Source organism: Lagopus muta, chromosome 6 (assembly GCF_023343835.1).
Source record: "Lagopus muta isolate bLagMut1 chromosome 6, bLagMut1 primary, whole genome shotgun sequence".
Taxonomy (NCBI): Eukaryota; Metazoa; Chordata; class Aves; order Galliformes; family Phasianidae; genus Lagopus; species Lagopus muta.
This window is the reverse complement of record NC_064438.1, coordinates 49,366,395-49,380,154: the sequence shown is the minus strand read 5'-3', so window position 1 is coordinate 49,380,154 and position 13,760 is coordinate 49,366,395. Positions and strand designations below refer to the sequence as shown.

General features: G+C 41.9%; 1 protein-coding gene across 3 annotated transcripts in view; it reads right to left on the bottom strand.

The window, feature by feature from the left end:
- The window catches only part of WDR20 (WD repeat domain 20), a 46,086-nt gene extending 37,210 nt beyond the window's left edge, over positions 1–8,876 (bottom strand). For all 3 annotated transcript variants that reach the window (XM_048949676.1, XM_048949677.1, XM_048949675.1), the window contains exon 1: positions 8,506–8,876. In XM_048949676.1, coding sequence (XP_048805633.1) covers positions 8,506–8,769 — 264 coding nt within the window. In that variant the 5' untranslated portion in view covers positions 8,770–8,876. The remainder of the gene's footprint in view (positions 1–8,505) is intronic.
- Between the last annotated feature and the right edge of the window lie 4,884 nt (positions 8,877–13,760).

Below are 13,760 nucleotides of genomic sequence, written 5' to 3'. Positions count from 1 at the left end.
CCCCTGCCGTAGCTTGAAACCATTCCCTCTGGTCCTATCACTAATGACACGAGAGAAGAGGCCGACCCCCAGCTCACTACAACCTCCCTTCAGGAAGTTATAGAGAGCAATGAGGTCTCCCCTGAGCCTCCTCTTCTCCAGGCTGATAGTTACTCTAATACAGCACATTCTCCATGCATGCAAAGATGAGGATTATTAAACAAGGATGTGTTTATTAACCACTTTCCAATCCCACAGAGTTACCAACAGAAAAGCATTACTACTTCGACTACTGCAGTCACCTGTGAATTCCACAATTAACTTATGAAATTAAAGACTGATCACGGTCAGTATGCCAGAACTGAAATCATTTTACAGAAAGCATCACTTAAAGATTTGTCACTGCATTATGAACAGCTTTTCTGGAAAACGCAAGAGTAAATTCCGACTCCAAGTTATGTCACAGTCATTGGAAAGACTTCAGTTGCAGTGCCTGGTGGTCCTGCCCACAAAAACTATAGGGCTATGTTTTCTACCAGCAGTCTGCTAAACAGGAGCTGAAACAAGAAAAAACAGCTGCTTTATTTTAAACTACAGGAGGCAAGAAATTGGAGCAATTTAGGTGCTGGAAGATGGATCGCATACACATTTGTACTTATTAGTAGAGTGAAGTGAGGAAGGAAAGATTGTCAGTTCATGAGGACATAACAAAATATCATTACTTCAACTTACACTACGGCACAATTATTATTACTGTTTAGTTTCCTTAAGTTTTCTTGAAGGAGAATGGTGTTATTAGGCTGAAAAGCTTTGGCTTTCCTTGCCCATTTTCAAACAGCATCGTTTCCAAGTGTGTCAACTCACAGTTGGGACAACTGGACAGCAAGTGGCCTTTGAATACATATCACTCAAAAATAAGCATTTCAGATGGCTTCTTTCACACAGACTTGCAATACTTCAATCTAGGGCACTAAATTTGATTTTGCAATGTCAAACGCCAATTACGGCCTGCGAGCCAATCAGAGATAAGATTATGCAAGGCTTAAATAGAGTCTGAAGCACCTTCAATATTCATTTTAATTATTAACTGTCAGATGTCAAAGCGTAATGCAAACTCCTGGCAATCTAAGCACAACTCCTTCGTCAATATTCTGACAAAGCTGGCCCACAAAGCTCTCTCCAGAAGCAAAAACGTTTGTGCTACAAATGATCATTATTTGCGTGAGGCATTATGACTAAAATGTTGTTGGCCTGCAAAGATTAAGTACCACAATGAATGGTTCTATATTAGTTTAAATTCCTCTGACTTACTTAGTGTACTAGAAATATACTTGTAATGCCAAACAAAAATTCTACCTGCAGTGGCAAAAAATCCCTAGTTACAGAATACTGTCTACAAAATGCTGCCTACCAACATAAGGGTTTGGCCAGCAGGGCCCAGCATTGACACTAAAACACTGCTGCCATGCAGGCAGATAGAGATGAACGACCTGTTCATCTCCTTCCCAGCACTTGCGGCTGCAACATACAGCTTACTGAAGTCAGACAGTTGCAATGCAGGCTGGAAGCCTGGACCTGAGCATGGACTAGAGAAGCTGAAAGCACTACAGACTAATGCTACTACCTACAGAACAGAAGCAGCCCCCAGAGAATGATCACCTTGTAGGCTTCATCAAGTGCAAGTATCCCCTTCTCTTCCACAGTAAGAAATGTTTAATAGGGTCATTTTAAAACAGCTATTTATTTGTCAGGTTTTCTCTCGAGTCAGCCCTAATTGTTCTGTATAAGCCTCGTGACAGAGTTAACCTGTTAAAACTACCTGTTACCCTGTAACCCACCACTAAGTCTTGGCTATTTCCCTCCTAAGTGTCATTGAAAGACATTTGTTGAAAACAAAAAAAAAAATCAAAAAAACTAAAAAAATAAAAATAAAAAAATCAGATCACCAGAGCACTTTGTAACAAGTCCTGGCAGTCCTTAGCATGGGGTCCAGCTAGAATCAAAGAAAACATCCAGCTACATCACAACACTTCAGTTAGTGAGTCTACCTATCCATTAAAAGCCTGGATTTTCCAAAAGTCTTTCAAATACTTTCACAAGCACAGATCTGTAGGAAGCCAATTAGTGATCCAGCCACAACACCTCCACAGGACTGGTGAATCCAGTTTGAATGCAACTCTTACCTACAATGCAAGGAAGAAAAACTCAGAAAGAAGTTGAGGGATCTCAGGACACACACACACACACACAGAGAAAATAACCATAAAAGCACATCCAACCAAATCTGCAATGTCTTTTAAAAAGGGTTAATAGTGCCACATCCACAACAACTGAATAGATGCAGCCTACACAAGCCCTCACAGCACAGAATAGAAATATTTACCCAGCTACAGGATTGCATCAGACACCTTTGAGGAAAGTTCTGATTTCATTTCCACAATACTTCTAGTAGCCAAAAACTTTGTAGTAGAATTTGACAGTTACAGACAGCCTTTTCTTGGTATGAAAAATACCGCAGTAATATCTATAAGCAGCCGGACAATCAGGGGAAAATTCCACAGATGGCAAATTTGCCAAAAGTCAGCATCAAATCAGTCTAATTGTATTCTGAAGAAAAAATAAGAATAACAGGACTATAAGAAAAAGGTCAGCAGCAAACACAATGCCTTGACATTAGGAACACTTCTGTGTTCGTATGCCTCATGTGATGCCTACAAGCAAGCTAAGTATCATGGTTTTTTAGGGTTTTTTTTTTTAAAGGACAAGAAAACACAGCAGACTTGTGAATAACAGCAAGATTAGAAGGATTATTTGCAGTATGCAGCACAGAATTGGAAATAAAAACACCTTTTAATAAAGCAAATAGAACAGAATTCAATGAATATGCCATGTGACAAATTAAAAGAAAGCACGGAGGAAAGAAGCAATGAACCATCCCAGCAAGTCAATACCATGAGAATAATTCGAGGATCTCAACATTCTTCAACATGGTAGCAAGAACATCAGGAGAATGACACAGGGAATTATTCTCCCTTTTTCTGGGGCAATATCTCCTTTAGGTACTGCAGATAATGCTAGCTAATTGAAGCTAACAGAGAAGAGCAATCAAACACTTAAAAGTCACAACATGAGAAGAAAGGTTAAAAGAGATCTAGATTTGTTGCCAAAGGCAGTCAGTTGTTCTCCACGGCCCCAGCAGAAAACAGCAATCAGCTTTTTCCACCCCGAGAAAAAAGGTTTTGTTAGATGTTAGGAAAAAAATAGGAACGCTATTCTTAAGTGATGTATGAGGGCTGTGGCAATCTTATTCTAGAACTGGTCTCAAAGATGTAGGTGCACCTCACTGTGCTTCAGAGCAAGTGTATCTAAAAATATCTTCACAAACCTCAATATTTCCACAGCTCATATATGCTGCTGGAATGCACATCTTTCTGGAGGTCTGATACAGCCTAGTGATACCTCAATATGAAGTAGTATTAACTCACCTCCCCACCACAGTTTGAGAAAATGTGCTGTTTCTGCAGATTCCAGCTTCCAACCTAGAGCTGCTGAGCACTACCCTTCCCAGAGGAAGCAATATACTAAGCACGGTGACAAATGCCACCCATTATCACTCCATCATTAAGACAAGATCCTAGATGAACATTCTATAGAACAAAAGTCATCACCAAGTATAATAGTTCTCAGCTGGACAATAGAGATCCAAATAAAGACATATTTAAGAATTTACCAAATAGACACACAACACTGCAATTTAGAATAATTTAGAATAATGCAAAGGAAAGAATCCTACACGTCAGCAGTATTTTTGCTGATAACTGGGGATTACCAGAATGCTGTAAAAAACATTAAGATATGAGCTTACCTTCATCTTAGTACAAATATAATTATTTCTAAGTCAGCTGTTCAATGTAAGGTTGAAAAGACAGCAGCACACAGATTCCACCCTCCACACCTTCCCCAGCCTGAGCTCACCAGCTACCTGTTTTTCACTACGATACCATTATAACACGCTCTAACATCACACAGCTATTGACAGACTGCTGCCTTCAGTAGCTGAGGAAAAGAAATACAACTGAAGACATTCTCTTTTGGCAGGAAAGAAGTTCAAAATAAACAAGTAAACCAACAACTACTGTTGGGAAAGCCTGCCACATGTTAGCAAAGAAAAATTAATATAATAAGTTGAATGGCATTCAAATTCAGTAACAACCCAATGTGTGGTAAAAACCAAGCCTGTATACAGTGCCACGCTGCTGCTAATATGCACCTTCATGTGACTGTATTGAAGCCTCAGCTGCATGCTGACTTGCCCAGAAGCCTTTATAATAAACAGAGAGAATACACTAATTATAGTGGTGGGGGGAAAGGGAAAACGCACTAGTTTCCGAGTAAAAAGGGAAACAGATTTGGTAGTTAAATGTCAGCAGCGATCTAGAAAGCCTTGTCTTGTCAGTCATGCCTATGACAAGAAAGATGATGAAATAGCATGCTCCTTCTCAAGCTTAATGAATCAACTAATAAACCATTTTGCAAAACCAGACACAAACCAGACTGACGTACCTTGAGACTGTCTCATCAGCAAGACTCGAGCAGCAGCCCTCACTCCTGATGTGCGTTGCAGAAAAAGGCAACCCATCCAAAGCACCAATGCATCATGGTTTGATCAATCATTTTTGAATGATTACCTTATACTTCTACTCCATGAAACAGAAAAAGCCTCCTCTATCATCTATAACTCTCAAGATTAATTCAACAATCCCTAAAGAACAGATCATTCTGAATCTGAACTTAAGGCAGCAGTAAAGGCATTGCTCAGGTGAGACAGTCAGGAAACGAATCCAACCTGACAGCCTGGAGGCAGCTTTGTTCCTTTTCTCTTCACCCCTTTCTTTGCTCTCACTGTGCTTGCTCATACCTGAACCCAAGACAAAATGGTTCAACTCACCAAATCAAAATTTAAACAGCGCATGTACTGAACTGCTAGCTTAGCAAGCTAAACTTTGACAAGCTAAACCAGCTCAAACTGAGGCTGAGCACAGCCAAAGCTAGCAAGGATATAGGGAGCACACTGCCAAGAAGATACCTGGCTGCTGTACCATCATTTCCAGCAGTCACTAGATCAGTTGAGTTCACAAAAATTCAACCTTTCAGTTTAACAGAAGATCGTATCTTGCCTTAATGTCAAAGTTGAGGAGGACTGTAAGGGAAAGCCTACTGACACTCAGCATAGTTGAGAATAATTATATACTTTCATATGTAAAGCAACCACCTCTCATTCAATCATAGTTCAATTTCTCCTTTCTAAACTATACCCGCACTTCCTTTTTCAGTGGATACAAACCAAAAAACAATAGTTTTCTGGAAGCTTGCACTACCTTATTAGCTAAGGAGAACTGATCAAGTTTTTGTTAGCCTAAAACACAAACAAAATAACAGACTAGAAAAAACTCACAGCAGTGGTTGACAACTGATGTCCTTTCACTGCCATGGAATACACGGCAATTTGGTGATACGTTTCATGGTAATGGCAATGCTTTATGGTAAGAAAGAAGAAAAGAAAGAAAGCTGAGCTTTTATTATTTTAAGGAATATTCATTTAAGAATGAATTTGTGTGAAATACATTTTTTACTTTTTAAGGAAAAAAAACCTCTAAAGACAGCTTGAAATGCTACCAAAGCTCCCTTACTGCTCTTCCTAACTATCATCATTATTTATCTGTATTCCAACCCCAACACTGGACATTGTTCCTCAATCAGGCTTCTTAGAAAATAAAACAAGCTTAAAGAAATGTCTTGAAAAGGTTTTACTTTCTATAGTTTAAATATCCTAAACTGAACATGTGTTAGCAGCGTACTTTAAAAAATGATTCACAAACCAGACATAGCAGATGCAACATATTTAGGATTTAATGGAAACTAAAAGAAGGAAACTTAGCATCACTGATTTCAAGAAACATCTTTACAAGTGGTACTTTTCACTTAATATTAGCATTATCTATTATTTGTGGTTTGAGTGCAACTCCTGTTTGACATGCACTGATCTGCAATAGATCACTGATACAAGAATTATCCCAGCATCAGACAAACACTTCTCCTTAAAATAAAGTCCTGGTGGTTCTTTCACTCATTTTAATAGAAGTATAACATTTAAAGTTTGCTCCTGTTCTTGCTCTGGAAAAGTAAAATAAAAGACACAATCTTAGCTACCTGATACAACACAGCTTCACTAACTTCAATTTGTACTCTATCTTAATGACTTCACCAAGATGAAAATCACAGTCTGAAAATTATCAGGGAGTGTTTTAAAGAGACACTTTGATAACTGTGAAGTAACTCAAAAGAGAAGTTGTTAGCATTTGTATTATGCAGAGATCACAAATTTTTGGGTCCCTCACCCAACAGTGGAAGCCATGCAAAGTTTAGTTTGTCCAGTTTAAGACATACATACTATCAACTTAGGTAACAGTAGCTCCTTCCTGCAACCATAGCCAGAAAATATGTAACCTTTTATACCAAAAGTCCCCAATCATCAGTTGAAAGCGTCAGCCTGTTCTTCTCTGAACTTTGTACACAGACAAAAGCACCTTTCAAATGAATAGTTCCAAAATAAATTCCAAAGAAACAACCATTACAAGTTTAAGACAGCCTGGCTTCTCTATTCTCATTTTAAATATTTCTTTAGCTTATTTCAGCTATTTCTCTGGATTAATTTTACAGAACTTAGCATATTACATAAAAAGATTTCAAAGTATATTTTCATTTGTTAGTACCATAAGAGCTCACTGAAATGAATTCTGAACAATGCATTTCATACTGCTATGAGGAAAACAATACGCAGTGCTGTAACAGGTTAACACAAAGCTCATAAGTTAACAATCTGACAAACTAACACTTTCTCTGTTACCATGTAGCACAAAAGCTGCTTTTAGCAGCCAGGAAAAAAACACATTGGAACACTAATCTCAAAATCCTTTCTACAATTTGAAAAAGTCATTCAGTTCCCCATTTCCAATGCAGTTCCAAGCTTCAGATTTCATTTTTTATTTATTTTAAGCATGGCAAGAGGTGACTAAGACGACTTGCAAGAATCACATGTATCGTAACTACACTACATAAAGGCTCATTCTGTAACACGTGAGAGAACTCCACAGTTACTTTGTATGGAAAAAATAAACTCAAGATATAAGAACACAAACATGCCAATAGTTTAAATGCTAGATTTTCAGAGATACTGTCATAATATCTTGTAAATAGGAAAGAAAGCAACTGCTTAAATGTTTGATAGAAGAACACTCATAACACGTTTCAAGAGACTGTTGACTAAGTATTATTTAAAACAACTAGGTTAAGAAAATTCACTGCAGTGCAAAACTAAAATCCATACCATTATACAGAACATATCAGATCTGTCAAGTCACAGTAAACAGATAACGAGGTAGACTTAATTCTCCAGTAGATGCTCACATTTTACAGAGGAGCAGTGATTTGGGTGTTTGCTTAGCAGCCTGCAGGCCCAGTTCTGACTCCCTCCTCACCCACAGGCTTTCTGCACAGCCCTGGGTGTATTGCCAGTCCTCCACCTCCTTATCCATGTTACACGGTGGACTAAAGGCAGGAAGGTTTCAAAGGACTCACCTTATGGAAGCTAAGTCTCAAGTATACGAGATAACAAACGCCCCTTTCTTGAAATAGAAACCAGAAGCCTAACGATCATTATGCCTGTGTTCTCATATACTGAGTGACATTCAAACAGCACGACAAGTTAGAAATGCTCTTCTAAATGCCATAAAGGCAACGACCCTAAGAAACAACTAGTAGAAGGGATTTATTCATAAATACGGTGACCCGAAACATCAAATGCACACACCACTGGTCCTGCATCTAACGTTAACCATTAGAAGTCTATCTCGAGTTGCACCAATGAGCGCCTTCCGCAAAAGCAACTTTCTCCGCATTAATTACCTGACGTTTAAAACTCAGCTCTCCGCACCGCTCCCATTTAGGAACAACCTCGAAACCAGTCCGTACTTCAAAGCCGTAAGAAAGGCCTAAAATTACAGCGAATACCGCAGCCCTCCGACCACAGCTCGGAAGCCTTCCTCTGCCCTACCGGGGATTTGACACCGCCGTAATCACGCCCGGCGTTGGAGCCCGCCAACCTCCGACCTGAAGCAGCGAGCGAAGGAGGCCCGCGGTTTCCTCGCTACCGAACACCCAGCCCCCATTCCCGCACAGCGAGGAAGGCCCAAGCGATCCCACCCCTCCCCACCTCCCCACACACCTACGGGTGCGACACCGAACGCGACAGACCCCCGGGAAGGAGCGGGCGCCGGCTCCCTCACGCAACCCTCCCACCCCAGCTCTCCCTCGCGAGCGGCCGAGCCCGGCCGCCGTCAGCCCCGCGGTCCCGCCACCCCCCCGCCCACGACGCAGCCCCGCGCCCCTCGGCGGGCGGCCCCTCGGAGGGCGGGCGGGCGGCGCGGAGGCCCCGAGCTCCCCGGCGCGGCGGCCGAGCCCCGGTACCTTGCGGACCCCCTTGTAGATGTAGAAGTAGAGCTCCCGGCCCACATTGAAGCAGAGCCGGTCCCCGTTGCCGCTCTGGTCGTTGACGTTGACGAAGGAAACGCGGACCGGGTTGGAGCCCTGCGAGTTGAAGGGCACCCGGTTCGGCCGGCTGTACTCCGAGTGGCTCAGCAGCTTGTACAGCCCCTCCCGGGTGGTGAACTGGGTCTTAATCTCGTTCATCTCCTTCCCTCCTCCCTCCGCCGCCATCTTGGAAAGGAGCATTCATCCTGCCCCAGTGCCCGGATGTAGCTCCACTGCGCAACCGCCGCCGCCGCCGGCGCTCGCGCGGCTCTGCGCGGAGGCGGCCACGCAAACGGCGTAAGGGGGAGGAGCGGCGGCCGCTGTTTACTGCGCCTCCGCGCACGCGCCGGGCTGCTTGCACCTGGGCGGGACTCGGCGGGGAGGGGCGGGGCCGGCGAGCGGGGGCAGTGGGGGCTCGCCGGAGGGGCGGTCGAGATGGCGGCGGCGGGAAGAGGGCGAGAGAGGGTTCGTTCTGGGAGCTGCCTGTGGTGGGTCTGTGAAACAGAACGCGCAGCCGTAGTTGGACGCTTCGAGTCGACCCGCCGCTGACTCGATTCTATGGTTCTGTAAAGAGAGACTGCCTAAGGTGCCTGCCGTGCGCAGGGCCAGGCTGGGGAGTTGGCCCAGCTGAGCGCTAACTGGAAAAACGGGTTGTCACGTAACCCACGTTGTTGTGAGCCAGATCTGCGGTGAAGCAGGTCACTGTCCTCCTCTGGTTTAAGGGATGAAGTGAACAGAAACTGAAAGAGTTACTTTCCATAGGGAGGCAAAGCTGTGTCTTCTGATTACTGCATCAGCCTTGTGGTCGGCTTAAACTAATCGGAGACTGATCTCTAGCTGTAGAAATGCATCTGAGCTCTCCGTCTTCAGGTGCCTCTTTCCATTGCCTCCCTTGTATCAGTTCCAGTAATCATGCAACCGAAGGGTGAGTCAGATCAGCCTGAGAAGCACCCTGCATGAAGAAATGACAAGCAAGTTGTTGGTTGGCAACCGAGCTGATCCCATCATCACAGCTGCTAGAGCCAAAATAAGGAAGGAGTTGGAAGTGTGCAGCTGCTGGAATCAGCTGCTGATCAGCACAGAGTCAGACTGCCTTGTAACAATGTGCTTTCAAGGTTATTCTCACATCTAGCTGATTTGCTCTGATGTAGCTGCTCCAATAGGCATTGTCCTGCTCCCTCTTTTCTACTGTCAGTACCTTCACCAGCTGTGGTGTTCATCTGACCTTGTAATGAGCCATTTCTGAAAGATACATGGGTACCCCCTTCAAATATAAGGATTTAATGAAAAGGTTTTTATAAGAGTAGTAAGGAACTGGAACAGGTTGCCCCAAGTTGTAGTGGATGCCCTGTTCTTGGAGACACTCAAGGTCAGGCTGGACCAGGCTCTGAGCACCTGATTGAGCCATAGATGTCCCTGTTTATTGCAGAGGAGTTGGACAAGATGACCTTTGCAAGTCCCTTCCAACTCAATTCTGTGATTCAAAGGTGAAGTGGGTTAAATGAGAAATGCTTACTGTATAAGGGAGAGGAAACAGGAAATGCAGAGCAGGAGGGAAGCAGGACCTTGCTTTCTTTCCACTCCATCTGTTCAATCACAAAAGCTCACTCAGACTCCTGAGGTCTAACGTTTATTTTCAAATCAGTTTAATCCAACGGGATTTAGCTTGAAGCTAAATGCTGCCTTGTTGTTGATCATCGAGATATGAGTACAAAGTAGCTGAGAGACAGGAAACAGCTGAGGATCTCCAGGTTAATGCATATACAATGGAGTATATAACTTAGTGGATATCTGAACAAGTACAGATAATCAAACTGTAGTGAGGCCAGGTATTGAAGCCTTGCTTGAAATTGTTAAGATAAAGCCAATCGATTATGACCAGTAGATCTTGTCACTTTATCAGCCAGCTGCCAGACTGTATTGATGTACTCCTAGAAGTACGTGAAGTAGGCGAGCAGAGCTGCAATTATTTTAAGAGTTTTCATCTAGAGACTGGTTCTTTCATGCAGAAATTTCATGAATGGACTTCTGGAGAGAAGATCAGAATGTTTTCACTCATAAAAAGAAGAGCAGGAAATGCAAAGATCTCTAAATGATAGTAATACTAAAACCAGACGATTTTACCCCCCCAAAAAGTTGTTCCAAGTTGACATGCTCAGAATATCTTATTCATGGCACACTGACAGTACCGAGTAGAACACTTCAAGAAACTAAGTAGGAAATTTTAACGGAGGGGTTGTGTGGAATGCAGACTGTACTAAAACCATAGCAGGCCATCTGTCACCTAATGGAATGAGTGTGATCCAAAGAATAAATAAAGTGAACATGTACCTGGTTATCAGCAGTACGTGATTGTGCAGAAAGCCAAAGAATTGATGCAGTGTTTAACATTTACCAAGAAACGTCAATAAAAGCTGCTGAGAGATTCCACAGAGAATCCAAGACAAATATTCATTCAAAAAACACAGCTGCAAGTCACAAGAACGCTATTGTACAGCCCCATCAACAATCCTTACCAAATAGTTGTTTAAAGAATGGGAAAAAAGATTACAGTGATCAGCCTTATGAAAAAGTTATCTGTAGCACTTGTAAACTCTTCTGTTTCAAGAGAACCAAAGATTATAGTTCTGAAATGATCCCATTAGGACACCCATAGATGTGTTGTTTTGTATGCACAATCAATGAATAAAAGTCAGTCAGAATCACTGCTGTATTGTGCCTGTAATTCTTGCAGATGTTTTGGTAAGTTGGAAAGCAGACATGAGCAAAATTCACTAACATTAATAAAAGAATATGGTTTTCTGAAATTGATGCATAAGTTGGTTCTACAGCTTTTCATGCTGCATTACAAATAGTGCATTTACTGGCCTTGAGAAAACGAGAACCTTACAACTTAGGTGACCCAAGCATAGTTATTAACAAAACTTTTCTATGTTTGAATTTGAATGTCATCTGTTACTTCACTGCAAGTGCAACAGCTGAGATCAGTGGTCCTTTCAGTGATGCTTTTATCAGCACTGTTGAGGGGAAAAGAAAAAAAAAAAAGGTGACTCCACCCTATTCCATCATGCTAAAAGCATCTCTTCTGGTATGCACTGCCAGCAGATTATGAGGCAGAAATCAGGAGCCCATTTCTGGAGTATTGATCAACTGTAGTATGTCTGTCATGTCTTGCTTGGACTACTGATGCCAAAAAGAATGTAGATACTTAATGGATGACCAACTTCAGAGTATCAAAAACTTTGCATATGTTACTTCTTACCAAATGATTGATGTGTGTGAATTACTAGCAGGCACAGGTATACACACATATGTAAGCCGCACATCTGAACTCTGTATTTGTGTTAAGAATTTCTTCATAGCTACCAACTCTAAATAAATCTGATAATGCATTGTGATTTGTATTACAAAACATAAGGGTGCTAGAAAAGCATGTAGGTGTTTACTCGGCTAGAATACATTGTGGTTTTGTGCTGTTGTTTCTCCCTAAGAGAATAAGTATGTGAAAAAAAAATATGCTTTCATAGCTTTGGGGGTTTATTAATTAAAAATAAATGGATATCTAAAGAAAGAAAAAACATTTATGTAAAAGAAGAGTTTGCTTTGCAGTTGGAACTGAGTGACAGTGAAATCTGTTGTGTCTCAGAATGAGTTCACTTTGGTGTTTGCAGTCAGCTCCCTGAAAGTTAGCTCCTAAACAGACTAGCTTACCTCCATAGTGGAGACTGCTGTTCTTGACAAAAACAGTTCTTATCTTGAAGTCTTAGCTACCCCCTAAATTATGTTCTCTGAAGGCAAGGCTGATATTAAGAACTTAATTTAAATTCTGTGGAATGCTGGAAAGACTGGTTTGATAAGCCTGCAAATAGCTGTGTTTGTAAAATGTGCTGCAGCATAATGTGCTTCTCAAAATTCTCTAGATATGGAAGACCATTTATCCATACATATGGTACTGCTGTAATCCAAGGGAGGAATGACAGAGTTGTGAATAAGCAAAGTCTGATCATTGTTCAGTAGCAATAACTGAGTTGCTTACAAAACTGGTATTTCTAGACAGTGATGCTTATCATTGCTGTAGTGTGAGAAGTTAGTGCCATCAGGAAGGCCAAGAATGTGCCTAAATTGCAGTTTGCAGTAGCCACTCATGTTTGTAACTAAAGCATCAAAATATTCAGTATGTAAATATTGTTTCATTCAGCTGGTTTTTATTGAGCAAGTCTTCTTGGTGATCGTGTTGTGATTGTACACGTTTATTGATAGGTTTTGCATGTCAGCCAAGCAACTTGCAGTTGGCGTGAACAACAGTTAGTTAACAGTTAGTCAGCCATGCAAATTAAAAAGAAACCTGGCTGCCATTGTGTGATTTAAATCTCCTTTAAGCAGAACAGGAAATCTGAGAAAAGTGTCCTTGGAAAGAACAGACTGTAACAGCAATGGAAAGGGAAGCATTACAAGCAGGACAAGGGTAATGGTGTTAAGTTGAAGGAGGGCAGATTTAGGTTGGATGTCAGGGGGAAGTTCTTTACTATGAGAGTGGTGAGGTGCTGGAACGGCTGCCCGGAGAGGCTGTGGATGCCCTGTCCCTGGAGGTGTTCAAGGCCAGGTTGGATGGGGCCCTGGGCAGCCTGCTATAGTATTAGATGTGGAGGCTGGTGGCCCTGCTTGTGATGGGGGGGTTGGAGCCTGATGATCCTTGAGGTCCCTTCCAACCCAAGCCATTCTATGATTCTACGATTCGATAATTACCAGCCTAAAACAAATTTATTCTAGGTTCCCCAGTCCCTCCAGGCCATTTACCTAATTGATTATGAGATCTTTTTAATAGCAACTCCATGGTTCTTCTGTCTCAGTTTTGCATAATAGTGCACATTTTCAAATAAGGCTTGCTTGTTAGAGGATGGGTTGTCTGTCCTGACTACTCAACTGCTTACTGCCTAGGTCTAGTACTTTGGCAACAGCAAAATTGTTGTTCTTCTGTTTGCTGGCACTCAAACTTCATTTCTGAAAAAGACTGAGGAGAGGATTAATCTAGAAATCCACAAGCTAAGAACATCTTAATGGAGCTGTTCTCTTGGTGCTTTGGTGTATTTCTCAAAGAGGATCTGAAAGCTTGTTAGCATGTTCTGCATTCTTTTATCAACTTTTTCACAAGACAGTGTTTTCTCAAAATAAACATGCTGCAAAGATCCTAA